General features: G+C 55.6%; 1 protein-coding gene across 2 annotated transcripts in view; it reads left to right on the top strand.

Moving 5' to 3' along the window:
- Positions 1-15,531, top strand: part of GNG7 (G protein subunit gamma 7) — a 154,380-nt gene extending 138,849 nt beyond the window's left edge. Inside the window, exons 4-6 of one of the 2 annotated variants that reach the window (XM_067734481.1) lie at positions 5,907-6,217; positions 8,561-8,679; positions 11,963-15,531. In XM_067734481.1, the coding sequence (XP_067590582.1) occupies positions 8,599-8,679; positions 11,963-12,088 (207 nt within the window). In that variant the 5' untranslated portion in view covers positions 5,907-6,217; positions 8,561-8,598 and the 3' untranslated portion in view covers positions 12,089-15,531. The remainder of the gene's footprint in view (positions 1-5,906; positions 6,218-8,560; positions 8,680-11,962) is intronic. The other variant, XM_067734480.1, reaches the window with a different exon arrangement.
- Positions 15,532-16,870: the final 1,339 nt, after the last annotated feature.

The raw sequence follows: 16,870 nt of genomic DNA, 5'->3' as shown, positions 1-16,870 counted from the left end.
AAGCAGCCCCAAAGCCAGACTCCTGGGTTTCCATCCTCCCCAGATCCTGGATGGAAATCTTCACTATCTTAATAGTGAAGTCCTCCAGTCCTCCAGTCCCTTCAAGCTTCTCTATTCCATGAAGCTTTGCTAGTTGCCCTCGTCAGGAGAGCGTCCACACGAGCTGGCCCACCGTCATTGGAGTGAAATCTGCAGATAGAGGGTTTTTTGGTTGTTGTTTTGTTTTTTATTTATTTATTTATTTTTGGCTGCGCTGGGTCTTCGTTGATGCGTGCAGGCCCTCTCCAGCTGTGGCGAGCGGGGGCCACTCCTCGTTGGGGTGCGTGGACTTCTCATTGCGGTGGCGCCTTCCGCTGCAGAGCACAGGCTCCAGGCACGCGGGCTCAGCAGCCGTGGTGCACGGGCTCAGCTGCTCCGCGGCACGTGGGATCCTCCCGGACCAGGGCTCAAACCCGTGTCCCCTGCACTGGCAGGTGGATTCTCCACCACTGCGCCACCAGGGGAGCCCCAGATAGAGGTTTTAGTCCAAAGTCCAGGTGGCTGAGGAGGAGGCCATGAATGTATCAGTAGATCAGCGTGATCTTAGAGCCACAGAACGACAGAAGAGGATCCATGCTCAGCTTTTTTTTTTTAAATTAAGTTATTTATTTATGTATTTTTGCCTGTGTTGGGTCTTTGTTGCTGTGCATGGGCTTTCTCTAGTTGTGGTGAGCGGGGGCTACTCTTCGTTGTGATGTGCGGGCTTCTCATTGCAGTGGCTTCTCTTGTTGAAGAGCACGGGCTCTAGGCATGCCGGCTTCAGTAGTTGTGACTTGCGGGCTTGGTAGTTGTGGCACGTGGGCTCAGTAGTTGTGGCTCGCGGGCTCTAGAGCACAGGCTCAGTAGTTGTGGTGCACGGGCTTAGTTGCTCCTCGGCACGTGGTATCTTCCCAGACCAGGGCTCAAACCCGTGTCCCCTGCATTGGCAGGCGGATTCTTAACCACCACTCCACTAGGGAAGTCCCTCCACTCCTAGTTTTAATACAGTCCACTTCAGATCTGCCCCGCTTTCCCCCAGGCCAGGTGGGCTTTGTGACGCCCTGCCCCACCCGGCCCCTGGGCAGATGAGTGGTGTGGCCACTGCGGGGCCAGCAAAGTCCGAGGGCAGGGAGATTTCCTAGTAGCTTCCAGCAAACCGGCCAGTGCACACTCACTGTGCAGAGGAGGTCCAGGCACCTCGTCTCTCGTCCCTCCTCCCCCGCAGCTGTGTTTATATGTGGCAGTTGCCACAGGTTCCTGAAGGAGGGCCCTCCCCGTGGCTGCCAGCCTCTGGGGCCCCCGTCACCCAACATAGGAACCTGGGGACCTGGAGGTTGGCCAGGCCCTACGCCGAGAGGGAGTGTCACTCTGAGCATTGAGCAGAGCTCACTGGAGCTCAGAGGGGGGAGGTAACTTTCCCCAAACCACACAGCTTTGGGAACTGGGACAGAATGCAGGTCTGCCACTTTCCACAGGGGCTCTGCCTCCCCCTCTCTCCCCCCGGGGCTGTGCTCTTTTCTCCTTCAAATGTGTTCTTGGTTGAGTTTGAGGGAAACTCTGAAACTCTGGCCCCGTGTGACTTCTCCCAGCCACAGAGGTTGTTGGATGCTAAGAAATTCTTTTTTTTTTTTTTTTCTGGCCAGGCCAAGCAGCTTGAGGGCTCTTAGTTTCCCTGACCAGGGATTGAACCCGCGCCCTCAGTAGTGACAGCACAGAGTTCTAACCACTGGACCGCCGTGGAATTCTCAGATGCTGAGAAATTTAAACCCTCTTTGAAACAAACTTCTGTTCCATTCAGTACCATTTCACTTCAAACTGGACCATTTCAATTCCAAAAAACTTTGCATTTTGCCTAAATGAACCTCTTTCAGCTGCTGGGTTTCTTCTGATAAGAGAGTTCCACAAAAGCCTTAGATTCTGCCCCCTGGGGACACTGGGCGATGTCTGGGGACATCTGTGGCTGTCACAACTGGGGGAGCTCCTGACATTGAGTGGGTGGGGGCCAGGGATGCTGCTCAAACCCCTACAGTGCTCAGGACGGCGCCCCAGAAAATGATCCAGCCACAAATGTCAATGGGGGTGCTCACGGTGGCGTGGGGGCAGGTCTGCAGGCAGGTGTCCTGGCTGGGTGAGGGATGCAGGAGAAAGGGACTTGGATCTCAGTCAGGGATAGCGGCCAGGACAGGCGACATTTAGACCAGACCTTCCTGGAGGGGTGAGTGGTGACAAACGTCCCGTCTGCACACATATGAGTCGTGGGAGGGCTGGCAGAACCTGAGGCCGGTGAGCATCGGGCCAGCAGCAGTGTCCCAGTTTGATATTGTCCCACAGTCACATAAGATGTCACCATCGGGGGAATCGGGGGAAAAGGGTGCATGGCACCTTGTACAATTTTTGCAACTGCCTGTCAGTCTGTGATTATTTCAAAATACAAAACAGCGCAGTTTTTTACCTGTGTGTGTATATTAGGATCTTTGCAAGTGTATCCCCTGCAGTGACTTTGGAAACTGTTTGAAAATGTTTAACCTGTAAAGTTAAACATACACCTGTCCTAGGAGCCAGAAATCCCATGCCCAGGCATTTCCCCAGGAGAAACAGAAACTTCGGTTCCCACAAAAACCTGGACATGAATGTTCACCACGGCTTTACTCACAATTGGTATTGGCTACGGGGCTGTATGCATTTCTAAGTTCTCATCGACTGCATGCCCCAGAGCACGGATTTTACTGGATGCAAGTTGTACCTTAATGGAAACCACTTCATTAAAGGAAATCATAAAAACAGTTATTAACCAGACTGTCAATTTGAGGTTCCCTTTCTGCCTTTATCCACATATGTTTTAATATGTGGTAAGTAGCCACACATCCTCACTTTATCCATCTCCCTGTTTTTTCATGAAACACCTCCTCTGGGCTCCCCATCTTTGGGTACCATTTATAACAGTTGCTCCACTAGGAAAACACCCCGCTGCATTAGCCATTCCCCCGTTGCAGGACACATGGTTTCATTCAATTTCTCACTATTATAAATAACACCGTTGTAAACACCTTTCTATATATAGCTTTTTATTTCTCTTGATTTTTGTTCCCTCGGGATAAATGCCCCAGCAAGGGATTTGAGAGGACAGCCTTGTAAGCTCCTGACGTCCAGTTTACGAGGCTGAGATGGGCCAACAGTACCAGAGAGTCGGGGACGAGCATATCCCTACCTGCGTCAGGTGTCGCTCTTCCTGCAGCCTTCCTGGTGTCCTGGGTGAATGAAGTGCTGGCAGCCCATGATCCCTCCAACCTACTTTCGTCAATTGCTAATGAGGCCACGCTTTGTTCACTTTGTGTTTTACCGGTTAAATTACTTTCCACATGAATTCCTCGAGTGAGTCCTCTCCCGTTATAAAATACCCAGCTAAGGTATTATTAACATGACAAAGAGGTCACTTTCCAGGGTATCGTTGCCATGGTTCTTCCTAGGTCGCTGGTCTTGGGTTTTAGTTTTATAGGTTTGCCGTGAAGAAGTTCTGAATAGTTTTATACAATCCTAGCTGTTAATCTCCACTCGTTCTGTTGCTTCAGTTGCTAGGGGGTAACTTCTCTGGAACAGAAAATCAACATTCTATACATTTTCACTAATCTGTGTATATCTTCTTTTTCATCCCATGACTTGTTTTGTTTTGTTTTTTTACTTTGTGGCCACGCCGCACGGCATGTGGGATCTTAGTTCCCCGACCAGGGATTGAACCTGCGCCCCCTGCAGTGGAAGCGCAGAGTCTCAACCGCTGGACCACCAGGGAAGTACCCATTCTATGACTTTTTATATGGAATCTCTTTGGTTGGGAAAATGAGGCCTAATATAATCCAGAGCTTTCCCCCCTCCAATCCCCGGGGGAGGTGGCTCTGCCCCTGGGCCACACGGGGCCATGTCTGGGGACGTCTGTGGCTGTCACGACTGGGGGCCTCCTGGCATCGAGTGGGTGGGTCCAGGGTGACTGCTCTGCACCCCGCAGCGCCCGGGACGGCCCCCCACAGAGAGTGACATGGTCCCAGTGTCAGCAGGGCCTTGGGGGAGGGACCCTGTTCTAACTCGGTGTCCCCCATCCTGCCATCCCCCAGCTCGCCATCGAGAAACACCACCCTCCCCCAGTTGTGTTTAATCCTCATGTGCATTTGAGCCTGGCATCTGGGCTCAGGTCTGTAACACTCCGGTGATGACCCTCCCTCTGTAATCAGCGCAGCCTCACAATGCGTCCTGGCGTGCTCAGGGCCTTCACGGTCCTTGCCTTGCAGCCACGCACCCGCGATGCTTCTGTGGGATCCAGCCTGACCCTGGGGACTTCCTAGCCCTTTACTGGGAGGCCAGCCAGGGCCTGCTGTCGTCTGTTAAGTTTCTATTTTTAGGCAAACCTCACCCCAGGTCATGCCCCCAGCCTTGCCACGCTAGAACCGGCCACTCCCCAGGCGGAATCTGACCGCTACCTGCAGCCCCAACCTCCTAACCCCTCCCTCCTGCTTCCCAAGGCCCTGCCCGGCTTCCAGGGCCTTCCAAGGCTCCACGGGCCAGGCAGGACTGGCCAGGTCAGGTGCCTGGAGCCGTCACGTGTCTCTGGCAGGGAGGCAGCTGGTGAGGAATGTTCCCGGGCTGACTCACGGCCACTGCCTGTCCTGCGAGAGGTGACCTAACCTCGGGGGGCACGCGGTGAGGCAGTGACTGGCCGTGACACGGCCAGGACCAGGACGTCGGTCTGCTGTCTGGGCTGCCGTGATGCAACTATGTCTGGTCTCAGCTGCTCGTGCACACACATAGATACAAACTGACACACGTGCATGCACACGCATGCAGGCTCACACACGCACGTACATGTAAACAAATGCACACACACACGTGCATGCACACACACAAGCACACACACCCCCAATGCAGCCCCCTCCGGCCGTCCTGGGGGGTCCAGGTTATAACGCAGCCTGCAGGGAGCCTCTCAGGGCATCGTGCCCGGAACAGAAAGCCAGCAGCACCGAGGGGCTTAGAGCTGACGAGGGAGGCCATGGTTTGGGGTGCCCCACGGGGTAGCCGGGCCTCCTAGGGTCCTGGTGGACACTCTGAGGGTGGGTGCTGAGCAGGACTCCCCGGCCTTCCAAGGAAAACATGCTGTGAAGCCACCCCATTTGTTCTCTGTCAGCATCTATATTTAGCGCTGAGTAATTTAGGTATTTTTAAGTCGAACCAAGGGCGGTTTTCCCTGAATTGGATGTTTTGTGGCCGCTTTGAAGCTCTCTGCTGAATCAGAGCCCTCTGGAAGCCCACATGTGGGCCCTGTATGCCCAGAGCAGACACATTCGGGCCTTTTCTGACCCAGAAAGGGGCCTGGGTGTCTGGCGGGAAGGCAGGCAGCCAGTAGTGTGGAAGGGATTTTTTTTTTTTTAATGGAACTTGGATGGAGATCACTGTAGGTTCGTTCACACGCAGTCGTACCAGATCACAGAGAGAAAGTCCCTGCATCACCTACCGAACACAGATTCCTGCAGTTTTACTTGTGTGTGTATATTAGGATCCTTGCAAGTTTATCCCCTGTGCAGACACGTGAACCCCACACACACAGTCTAGATCTCCAGCACTTCACACAGCATGAGGACCCGGTGTCCGCCTGTCCACCCAGACCCCTCCCCAGGCCGCCGCCCCCCTGCAGCCACAAGCCTTTCGTCCATCTCCACGACCCTGTGGTCTCAGGGGTGTTCTGTACATGGAACCGCACAGCATGTGGCTCTGGGGACTGGCCTTCTCACTCCGCGCGATCCCCTGGAGGGCCATCCGAGACGTGCACGTCCGCGGTCCGTTCCTGTTTATTTCCGAAAGGGAAGTTGTTTGAGAACCTGAACTCTGCCTTTACTTTTCTGCAGCTGCCCCTCTGGGAAACAGACAGAGGTACAATGTATGATGACAGAAGCACATGGTGCTACTGAAAGGCCTGGGCAAAAGCCAGCCCAGTCGGGCGGCTCCCCAGGACTCCTGAACTCGGGCTCTGCACCCCACCATCCTGAAAGAACACTGCGTGGACACACTGGGAGCGTCTTCAACCCGGGCCACGCGCACACGGGGGCCAGGTCGTTCTCTGATCCCATCTCAATGCCAGGAGCCCCTCTCCCTGTCGTGATGACTACAGACGTCCACAGGTGTCGCCCAGTGTCCCCTGAGGACAGGATCTCCCCAGGTGAAACCCCTGGGTTATGGATTCCATGGACGCCCCCCGGGGCAATGTGACCTCTGAGGTCCTGGATGCCGCACACATTTAAATCCACACCTGAGTGGGAAGGAGAGGAGGAGGTGACTCTCAGATGCTGGGGGCCCCCCTGGTTTACACCAGCTGACCATCGGGGATTTATCCTGGTGTCCAGTGTGACCAGGGATCAGACTCGATTTCTCAGCCTTGGCGTTATCATCATTTGGGGCTGGGCCGTCCTCTGTGGGGGGCCGCCCTGGGCACTGGGGTTGGGGGGTGTTGAGCAACAACTGTGGTTGAAAACCACAAATGTCCCCAGGCATCCCCAAGTGTCCCCTGGGGGCAGGATGGCCCCAGTTGAGAACCAGTGTCCCGGGGCTCACTAAATGTAGATTGGATGGAAAAAGTAGAATTTTCACCACCTTAAGGGACAGAAAAATTGTGCATAACTGAATTATAAAAAATAAATTTACATCACTCGTACATGGCTGGTGGGAATGTAGAATTGTGTAGCCACTCTGGAAAGCAGGCCGGTGTTCTCTTAAAAAATTAAACAAGCAGTCGCACTCCTCAGCATTTATCTCTGAGAAATAAAGGCTTATATTCACGCAGAAGCCTGCACACGGACGCCTGTGGCAGCTTTGTTGCCGACACAGCCAGAACCGGGAGCCAGCCCAGGTGTTCTCGGACAGGCAAAGGGTTACGGGGCACCTCCACACCGTGGTCCTTTACTGCAAAGGAATGAACTGTGGATAAGCACAGCCGCAGGGGTGGATCTCCAGACAGTTAGGTCGAGTGGGAAAAAACAGCCAATCCCGAAAGGCTCCTTACCGAGTGGTTCCATTTAAACAGCATTCTCCGGACTTCCCTGGTGGTCCAGTGGCTAAGACTCTGCGTTCCCAACGCAGAGGGCCCGGGGTTCGATCCCTGGTCGGGGAATTAGATCCCACATGCCTCAACTAAGACCCGGCGCAGCCAAATAAATAAATATTGAAAAATAAATAAATAAATCGCATTCTCATCATTAATTGAATATGGATGTAAGTCAGGTTAAGATGGTTTTATCATTTTTTTTCTACATTGCGTGCTTTGACTTTTTATTTGAACAACAGTGAAACTTTGACTTTTTAACCGAAGTTGAATGGCATTTGTCTTAATCCTGCCCAGTTATAGACCAAATCATACCTAGAAGACGTTTGTGTTAATTTTACTTACACGAGCCATTTCCTGTTTAAGTGGCCTCACTCTGTCTATTGCATCGTTCTTGCCAAGTCTAAGCTCTGTCGTGTTGGGATTCTTCTAACACTGAATTTGTGGGGTAGAAACGTATCATGCGCTATACATTTTATTCATAATAAACTAAGTTATAGCCTATTGCAACCTAAAATAAAGAAATAAATAAACAGCATTCTCAAGGCCATGGTACTAAAGTTTAAAAGGTGAACAATAGCCATGGCCTGGCCACCTGCTGTGGCCCCTGAAGGGAGGCATGAGGACCCTAGGGGTGGAAGTGCCCCCCATCTCCCCTGTGTCAAGGTCAGCATCCTGGTTATGACGTCACTACAGCTTTGCAAGATGCCGCCGCTGGGGGAAACCAGGCAGCGGGCGCACGGGCTGTCTCTACTGTTTTCTACAAATGCATGTGAATCTATGGGCATCGCAACATTTTAAATGTAATTAAATTTTAATTTGCCGGACAATTGACCAAATGAAGGAAGGAAACAGGCCCAGGCCCTGCAGAGAAGGGGTGGGGTACCCAGGACCCACGGGTGCAGGCTTCCCACGTGATCTGCCTTGGTCCAGAGCCAGGGGTCTCGCCCCTGGGCGACTCTGCCCCCAGAGGACACTGGGTCATGTCTGGGGACATCTGTGGTTGTCACACTGGGGGTGCTCCTGGTATCAGGTGGGTGGGGGCCGGGGAGGCTGCTCGACACCCCACAGGGCCCAGGACAGCCCCCAAGAGAGAATGATCGGCCCCAGTGCCAACAGTATGGGGGGAGGGGACCCAATGCAGGAGCAGGAATCAGAGAAAACTCCCCTCGTTCTGAGCCAACCAGGAGCCGATGCAATGGTTTTGTGAGCTCTCCTGGGACCCTCAGTGGTCATGTCCAGTGAGCACTTACCCCCGACCAGCCGCAGGAGGGGACTGTAGGAGAAGATGTGCTTGGCCGGGCCTCTCACTGTGACCCAGGGGCACAGGCGTCATGGCTGCAGGGTGGCGGGGATTCAGGGCCCCCTGAGGTTTCCGGAAGTGGGGCATCCCTCCTCGATGTCCTCCACCTGCAGTCCTCGGGCGTCACGAGCCAGCTCACATCTGTCTGCTTCTCCCCACAGCTCTCTGGACGACAGAGGCCCAGAGCTGATGGCAGACAATGTCAGCCACTAACAACATAGCCCAGGCTCGGAAGCTCGTGGAACAGCTCCGCATCGAAGCCGGGATCGAGCGCATCAAGGTGAGCAGGGGAGAGAGACCCCCGGGCGCGCCCTCAGCAAACGGTGGGCACGGAGGGTAGCAGGACGCTAGGGGTTTGCACTCGGCTCTGCCTCTCGCTGTGTGACCTTGGGCCACTCGACCTCTCTGAGCCTCAGTTTTCTCAGCAGAAAGACGCAGCTGATGTAAACCTACCTCATGGGTTGTTGTGACGATTGATGTGCCAGCATGCTTTGTAAACAGAGTGGGACCAGAGGCAGGCCTCGAGTGCTGCTGTGAGCCTGCCCCAGCCCTTGGGGTCCGTCCCTGGACGGCCCCAGAGAAGGCCAAATCAGGCCCCTCCAAAAGGGTCAGCGTGAGACAGTCACTTTCTCTTCTATCCCCTCATCCTCAGAGCTCTGTCCAGCTCCCCTGTTGTGACAGGTGCAAAGAGAAGTCAGAGGCCTGGCCCCAGGGAAGAGAGGACACAGGGCCTTTCACTGTTTACTTTCGCCACTTCTGCGTTGATTGCATTTTTTGAAATAAGCATGTTTGGTTTTTAGCTAAAAAGAGAAAAAGGACAAGCAGCTCCTCCTAGCAAACGCTTAACCCATCAGGGACCAGGAACGTGCAAAGCAAAATAAGATAGTGCGTAATCGGGCAGTCAGCTCTGCGGGCTTTTTTTCTTTTTTTTAATTTGCATAAAGTTAACTGTTTTTAAAGTGCGCGATTCAGTGGCATTTGGTGAACTCAAAATGTGCAACCATCATGACTAATTCCAGCACATTCCATCACCCCCAAAAAGAAGCCCGTCCCCATTAGCAATCACCCCACATCCCCTCCCCAGCCCCTGACAACCAGGAACCGACTGTCTGTCTGTAGATTTGCCTGTTCTGGACGTTTCCCATCAATGGAATCACACTGTGGGTCCTTCTGTGTCAGGCTTCTCTCACTGAGCATCATGTCCTCAAGGTCCGTCCACGTTGTAGTGAGTGTCAGGGCTTCACTCCTTTGCATGGCTGACTGATGCTCCCGTGTGTGGAGGGACCGTATTTGTTTATATAGCTGAATCTTAAGTCCACGAGTGGACATCAGGATGACATCCAGGACTTTCAAAGGATATAGACCAACGGGCCAGGCATGGCCTCCTACACGAGAAAGCTGTCTGACACTGTTCGAAATCACCTTCTCACCGAACCCATGTCCACTTTGCAAAGGACGGTGAGCCACCTCCGAGAAGCTGATTCCTGCCCCAGACCCAGCTTGTGGGTGGCTGGGTGAGGACCAGGGAGTCTCCATCCAGGGAAGACACGGGTCATTTATGCTTCCACATTAGCCGTGCTCTAGCTACCCACTGGATTAGTCAGGCATATATGACTATATGTTAGAGACAGAGAGGGAGCATGAGAGGTAGTTTAAGGCATTGGCTCACGCAGTCGTGGGGCTGGCAGGTCTCAGGGTGGCAGGGCTGAACCACAGGCTGGAGACCCAGGGAAGAGCTGATGCAACTTGAGTCTGAAGGCCGTCGGGAGGCAGAATTCCTTCCTCTTCGAGGGACCTCAGTCTTTTCTCTGAAGGCCTTCAACTGATTAGATGCGGCCCACCCACATTATGGAGCGTCACCAGTTTTCCTCAAAGTCCATCGATTTAAATGTTAACCTCACCTTAAAAAGACCTTCGTAGAGACATCTAGGCTGGCACTTGGCCACACACCCAGGTACCTGGCCTAGCTAAGCGGACACAGAGAATCAGCCGTTACTCCACGCATCTGCTCAGGCCTTGCTTCCCTCAGCACGGTCATCCCCCAGTCACTGCTGGTCGCGGGTTAGGAACGGAGGGCCCGGCAGTGCGGACACGGGACCCCATGTGGCCATGGGGCCAACCCCTGTCGTCGCCTTGCACCTCCAGCCCAGCCAGGTGGGAAGGAGGCTGCAGCACCCCCCGGGTGGTGTCGTGGGGGGCGCCTCCCACGAGGCGTCTGAATGTTCCAGGACTCTGAGCATTCAAAGCATTCCTTGGGGCTGAAGGCAGAGCAGCCCCGGTTGAAGTGGTTTCCTCTCAGCGCCGAGCCAGCCCCGGCCCTGGCGGAGGCCGCTGACTCAGGAGGCCGCTGACTCACCCGCCCGTTTGATGTCGGGAGGGCTCCCCCCGCGGGCGGCCTTTGAACGTGGGGAGGAGCAGAGTCGGGCGTGACCGGTCTCCCTCCCGTCCCGCCTGAGGTTTTGAGGCCCCAAGACGGCGACTGGGAGCGCAGGGCCGGCCTGAGTGAGAGGCCGGCGAGGCGAGGCGGAGGGCGCGCAGCATCCAGGGGCCCCCGGGGGCTTGTCTTCCAGGCGGAGCAGTGGAATCCGAGCCTGGGGCCCTGGCGCCCGGGGCCACAGCTCTGGGGCGCAGAAGACCCTCCGCAAACTTTCCCTGCCCGCCGCTCTTCCGGGTGGGAAGGGGACTGCTGAGGGGTCAAGGCCGCAGAGATGCACCCGGGACTCGAGGAGCCCCCCAGGTCCCACAACGCAGCCGCGGTGCTGCCAGCAGGGTGGGGCACCCCCCGGACACTAGGCACCACTTTACCCACGCCAGCTTCCCCAGGGCTGCGGTGGGCCCTCCCTGCATCTCCTCCCTCCTCTTTTGGGGACCCTGACGCAGGGGGTCCTAAGTGTCAGCCCCCTCACTATGGTCACCGACACCGCGACAGCTCACACAGCACAAGAATCAAATGCCGAAGGCCTTGTCCCGCCTCTCGGGCGATGTACCTGCAGGGTTCTGCCCGTCAGGTCCTTTCTTCGACTGATTCCTCCCCTGACCCTTCCCTTCAAACTCCACACAACCCCCTCTGGAGAAGGTTCAGTTCTTCTGCTTATTCAATCTTAAATTTCCGGTAAAATACATATACGTGACATAAAATTTACCATTAGTGATACTGAGTACATTGACATTGTTGTGCAACCTGATGCACCACTGCCTAATTCCAGAATATTCCATCACCCCAGAAGGAGGCCCATCCCCATGAGCAGTCACTCCCCAGCCCCTGACAACTGCCCTCGGTGTCTGCGCATCTGCCTGTTCTGGACGTTTCCCATCAATGGAATCACACCCTGTGGGTCCTTCTGCGTCTGGCTTCTCTCACTGAGCGTCGTGTTCTCGGGGTCCATCCACGTGGTAGCGAGTGTCCGTGCTTCTCTCCTTTTCGTGGCTGAGAGATGCTCCCGTGTGTGGAGGGACACGGTGTGTGTCTTCAGGTGACGGGCACTGGGGTTATCTCCACCTTTGTGCTGCCGTGGGCACGGCGCTTCTTATCTTTCCTCTCTTGTCCTTGTGCCCACACACAGGTCTCCAAAGCCTCCTCCGAACTCATGAGCTATTGTGAGCAGCACGCCCGGAACGACCCCCTGCTGGTGGGAGTCCCCGCCTCGGAGAACCCCTTTAAGGACAAGAAGCCTTGTATTATCCTATAGCTCTATCTTCCCTCAGCTCCTCCCTGACCCCCGCCCCCCCACCCCGGCCAAGGCATCATTCAGTACACAGTCAAGCAAAACTCTTCATTCCGAAAGAAATGCAAAAAGTTGCCGTCACCCAGGTAGGGTACAATGCATCCTCTGGGTTCAGATGGATTTTCAGACCCCATATCGCAGCCCTGTCAGGGGCCGGGCTCCACCACCACTTCTCATGGGAAATAGCTGAAATGCCCAGGCAACGCGGTAACGATTTTTGAAAACGGCCTTGCCGTTTGAGTCATGGTCTAGAGCCGAGCTGGGCGGGGAGACGGGAAGGAGGTGGGTGAATTAGCCGCTGGCGTGGCTCACCCGGCCGGGTGGCGAGTCTCACACAGTTGGCCATTTGTGAGGACTTCAGCCAGGTTGATGATGTGATGCCTTTGGCCAGGGTGTGTGAAGTGGACAAAAAGTGGGTGGAGTTGGGAGGGGGGACATAACGAACTTTTTTCAGAAATCTTTCTCCTTTTCATTTAAAACCTCGTAATTCCGTACCGCTAAAATCGGGTGTCATTGGCTGAACTTGTAGCTAAGCTGGGTTGTGTGACTTGGATTTCAGGGGCCGGGAGGGGGGCTTTGCCTGTGAAACGCACCCCTGTCACCCAGGGTCACCCAGCTGTGTGGCTTTTGTGTGGCATGTGTCATCCGACAGCCATGCTGAGGCCCCCTCCCTTTCCTGGGGACCCCGCCCATCCCAGAAACGGATTTTCAGCCCATGGCTCTGGTCACTGCAACGACCAGCTGTGTTTTCTTTAGTTTTCAGCACGAGACATCAGCGTGGGCAGTTAGAGGCTATGGTCATATTTGGCTCTTCCGTGTTTTGTTCTGTTTTTTTTCCACTTTCTGCATCTCCATGGCCATTTTTCAGACAGAAATGCAGCCTGGGGAGGCCAGCCCGGAGCCCCCTGGTGCTTCGGGGTATAAAATGGTGCGAGGGAATTCCCCGGTGGTCCAGTAGTTAAGACTCCGCGCTTCCACTGCAGGAGGCACGGTTTCGATCCCGGGGAACTAAGATCCCGCAAGCCGGGTGGGCGGCTGGCCAAAAAAATAGGTGTGAAATTGTCTGGAAGTAGCTGCAGAGGCCCTGGAGATGGGATCCTTTGCCCAGAAATGGAGAGGCACTGGCAGTACTCCCCTCTGCGCTCACACCCAGCCGCCCGGAGCATCTGTAAGGTGTCGCGTAGTTGATGGTGAGGGCGGGCTGGGGGGCTCTTTTACAATTGCTGTTTCCTCGGTTACAACAAAAACATTTAAAGAGGTGGAGGCAGAAGGACGGGTCAGATGCACACCTGTTTTCGGCCGCCTGATCCCCGGTGGCCCACCTGCCCGTGCGGCCCTGCGGGGGCGGGGTGGGAAGTCAGGATCCCAGGGTCCCCCGAGCAGAAGGGCCCTGGGCAGCCGGCACAAGGCACGCGGGTTGGTGGGACCCGGAGCCTTGAGCTCCTCTCCCGACGCCTCTGCTCCTCTCGCGCCCCTGGGGCTCAGACCGTGCACAGCTGCGAAGGCTGGCGGGATGCCCGGCACCCCCATGGCCGGCTCCCGCGGGGTGCAGACCCAGGGCCAAGCTTCTCCCCAACACCCAGCTCTCTCCGGCCGGTCCGGGAGCACCTGGGGCTTCGGGGAGCCCGCTCCCCCACCCATGCAGGTGGAGGGGGGAAGCCACAAAGCCCCCCACCCCACGCTGCTGCCCCCGTACACTGCGCAGGCAGCCAGCGGCCCAGGGGCGCCTGGCCTGCCCACGCCTGACAGCACAGCAGGACAGAACAAAGCCTGTTCCAGAAACCCCGGGCGCACCCCACGGCTGGGGGTTGGGGAAGCCAGGGCACAGCGGGGCTTAGCCCGAGGGTCAGAGGGGCAGCTGGCAGAGCGAGTCTGCTGGCGAGGACAGCCCACCAGCCATCTGCCGACTGGTTACCCTTTGCTCCGTCCGGGACAGAAGCCTTAATCCCTTCAGCCTGAGCTCGGTCTGCGCACACCCAGCCGTCCTCCTGCGCCCCTACTGTCCCGGCCTCCCGCTGCCAGGCCCCGAAGAGGACAAGGGGTCCCGGTGCTGAGGTCACAGGTCCCCGGGTCCAGGCCTGCCCTCTCTCTCGGGCCCCTGCCCTGCCAGCTGTGCCAAGTCTATCCCCACCGCGTGTCCCCGCCGACTGACCCCGGAGAAGCCAGTGGGAAGCCAAGCCCAGGACCCCTGGCCGATGGGGTGGAGGGACCCGAGTTTGGCAGCCCCATCGCTGGCGGCCGATGGCCGCCCCACCCCACCCCCACAAGCCCTGAAGCAAAATCGCACCGGGCCAGAGGCCCCCGAGTCAAGACCCCAGGGACCCAGCGGTCTGGGTAAACTGAGGCCCAGAGAGGGGGAGGACCACCGTCCCCCAGCCCCGCCCCATGGCCACACCTGCCCCGCTGCCTCCCCAGGTGCCCGCAGCCTCGGAGCCCAGGGAGGTGGCAGTGGTCAAAAGCCCCACCGTGGGTTTCTTTCCAGCGGAGGAAAAAGCGCTCTTTTCCTTTTTTTTTCTTCTTCAACATCAGGGTCCCCAGCATAGGCCTGAAGCATCAGGGCACACACAAGCTTGTGCTCTCCTGGTGCAAGTGTCAGCGTGAAACCGTGGTTTTCAGGGCGTTGGGGGACTGTAAGTGCCCCGCGAGGCGGGGAGCCGGCAGTGGCAGCGCGGGCCTCGGGGGGGAAACCGGCGCCTCGCAACCACATCCCGGGGGGAATTAAGGACACAGGCACCCAAAAAAGGCAGCCCTGGGCGACGCGGGGTTTCTGTCTGCAGCCTGCAGTGTTTCCTGTGGGCCTGGCCCGGCCCGGCCCCTCCCCCATCCTCCCTAAAGGTCACCCCCCAGGCCAAGAATTAAGTGACTCGGTTGTGACCTCCAGCCCCCTTGGACGGATGGGGATGCAGAAGGTGCTCTTTCTTCCTTTGATGTCCCGGCCACCCTGTCCTGTCGTCGCTGGGCCTCCAGGCAGCTCATCCATCTCGAGCCCGGGGCGGGCAGGAAGAGGCCATCGGACCCCCGCCCCAAGCATGAGTGACCCGGGGCAGTTTCCGGGCCACCACAGGTCGCTCGTCCTTCAAGAACCTGCCGCGGGGCGCCTGGAAAAGAAGCCATATGTCGACACCACTCCCCCACTCCCCTCCCCCCCCCACCCCCCCGCCCCGTTTCCTCCTGTCCTCAGAGACCATTGCCAAACATTGTAAAGACCGGTTCCCGGTTCTCAGAAAGCAATCCGTGGTTCTAGTGGGTTCTACCCCATCTGCGTTTGGATGTCCAGTGCTTTTTATTTCTGATTTTTAAAAAATTCCAGGTGTGCCACACCCACTTTCCTGCAGTGTTTGAATATTGTGTGGAATTGTTAATACCAAGTGAATTAATGCACAATAAAAAGTCTCACTGTTCCTTTCCTCCCGGCTCCGACCCTTCCTTGGCTCCCTGGCCGCTGCTTGTGGGGGTGGGGTTGGGGGGGACAGGGCGGGGTCTTGGCTCCGGCGGGACGGCTTCCCCTCCACCCCCCACTGACCCAGCTGCCCCGGGAAGAGGCAGCGTGGATAGAACCGGGCTTCAGGCAGCAGCACAGACGAGGAAGCTTCAGCTTCTGATCTACAGTGGGAGAATTTCGGGGGACGCTATCTGAGGATCTCCACGCGTGTAAGCCGTGGGTCCCACGGTTTGGAGGGCCGTGGGAAAGCGCCACGCTCCTCCGAGAGCTTGGAGCCTGTGAAGGTCTTAATCTTGCCCCTTCCTGCTCTGCGTCACCCAGAGACCACCCTCGACCACCAGACTCCCAGGAAAAAGTGGAGGGAATCTTGGCCCTGCCCCATAGCACACCACGAAGAGTTAAATCTTTAGTAATGGATCTGTAAGTGGGGGATTCTGGCCCCTGAGCGGAGAACTTTCTCCGTATAAGCTAAGATCCTACGTGCCGTGCTGCGCAGAAAGAGAGGGAGGGAGGGAGACATGGATGTATCACTGTTTATTTTTTTAAAAAATAATAAAACATTTATAGATTCAGCTGCATTAAAAATTGTCCCCTATGTATCAAATGTATAAGATTAGGGAAAGGAGGGGGGAGGGATAAATTAGGAGTATGGGATTAACAGATACAAACTACATAAAATAGGTAAGCAACAAGGATTTACTGTACCGCACAGGGAACTCTATTCAATATCTTATAATAAATCAGAATGGAAAATAATCTGAAAAAATATATATATGAAGCTGAAAAAAATTTTTTTTCTCCTGGAAAAATAAGTATAAGATTAGAAAGCCGTTCTGCTGTACCCCTGAAACTAACACAACTTTGCCAATCAACTATACTCCAATATAAAATAAAAACTTAAAAAAAAAAAAAGATTAGGGCTTCCCTGGTGGTGCAGTGGTTAAGAATCCACCTGCCAATGCAGGGGACACAGGTTCGAGCCCTGGTCCGGGAAGATCCCACATGCCGCGGAGCAACTAAGCCCGTGCACCACAACTACTGAGCCTGCATTCTAGAGCCCGCAAGCCACAACTGCTGAAGCCTGCATGCCTAGAGCCCGTGGTCCACAACAAGAGAAGCATGTCCATCCGTGGATGATGGATAAACAAGACATGGTCCATCCACACAGTGGAATGTATTATTCAGCCATAAAAAAGAAGTAAATTCTGACACATGCTATGACATGGGTGAACCCTGAGGACATTGTACTCAGAGGAGCCAGACACAAAAAGACAGATACTGTCTGATTCCACTCACATGAGGTC

The sequence above is a fragment of the Pseudorca crassidens genome, chromosome 3 (assembly GCF_039906515.1).
Source record: "Pseudorca crassidens isolate mPseCra1 chromosome 3, mPseCra1.hap1, whole genome shotgun sequence".
Lineage (NCBI taxonomy): Eukaryota > Metazoa > Chordata > Mammalia > Artiodactyla > Delphinidae > Pseudorca > Pseudorca crassidens.
Note: the sequence above shows the minus strand (reverse complement) of the source record. Positions and strands in the feature narration are given on the sequence as shown.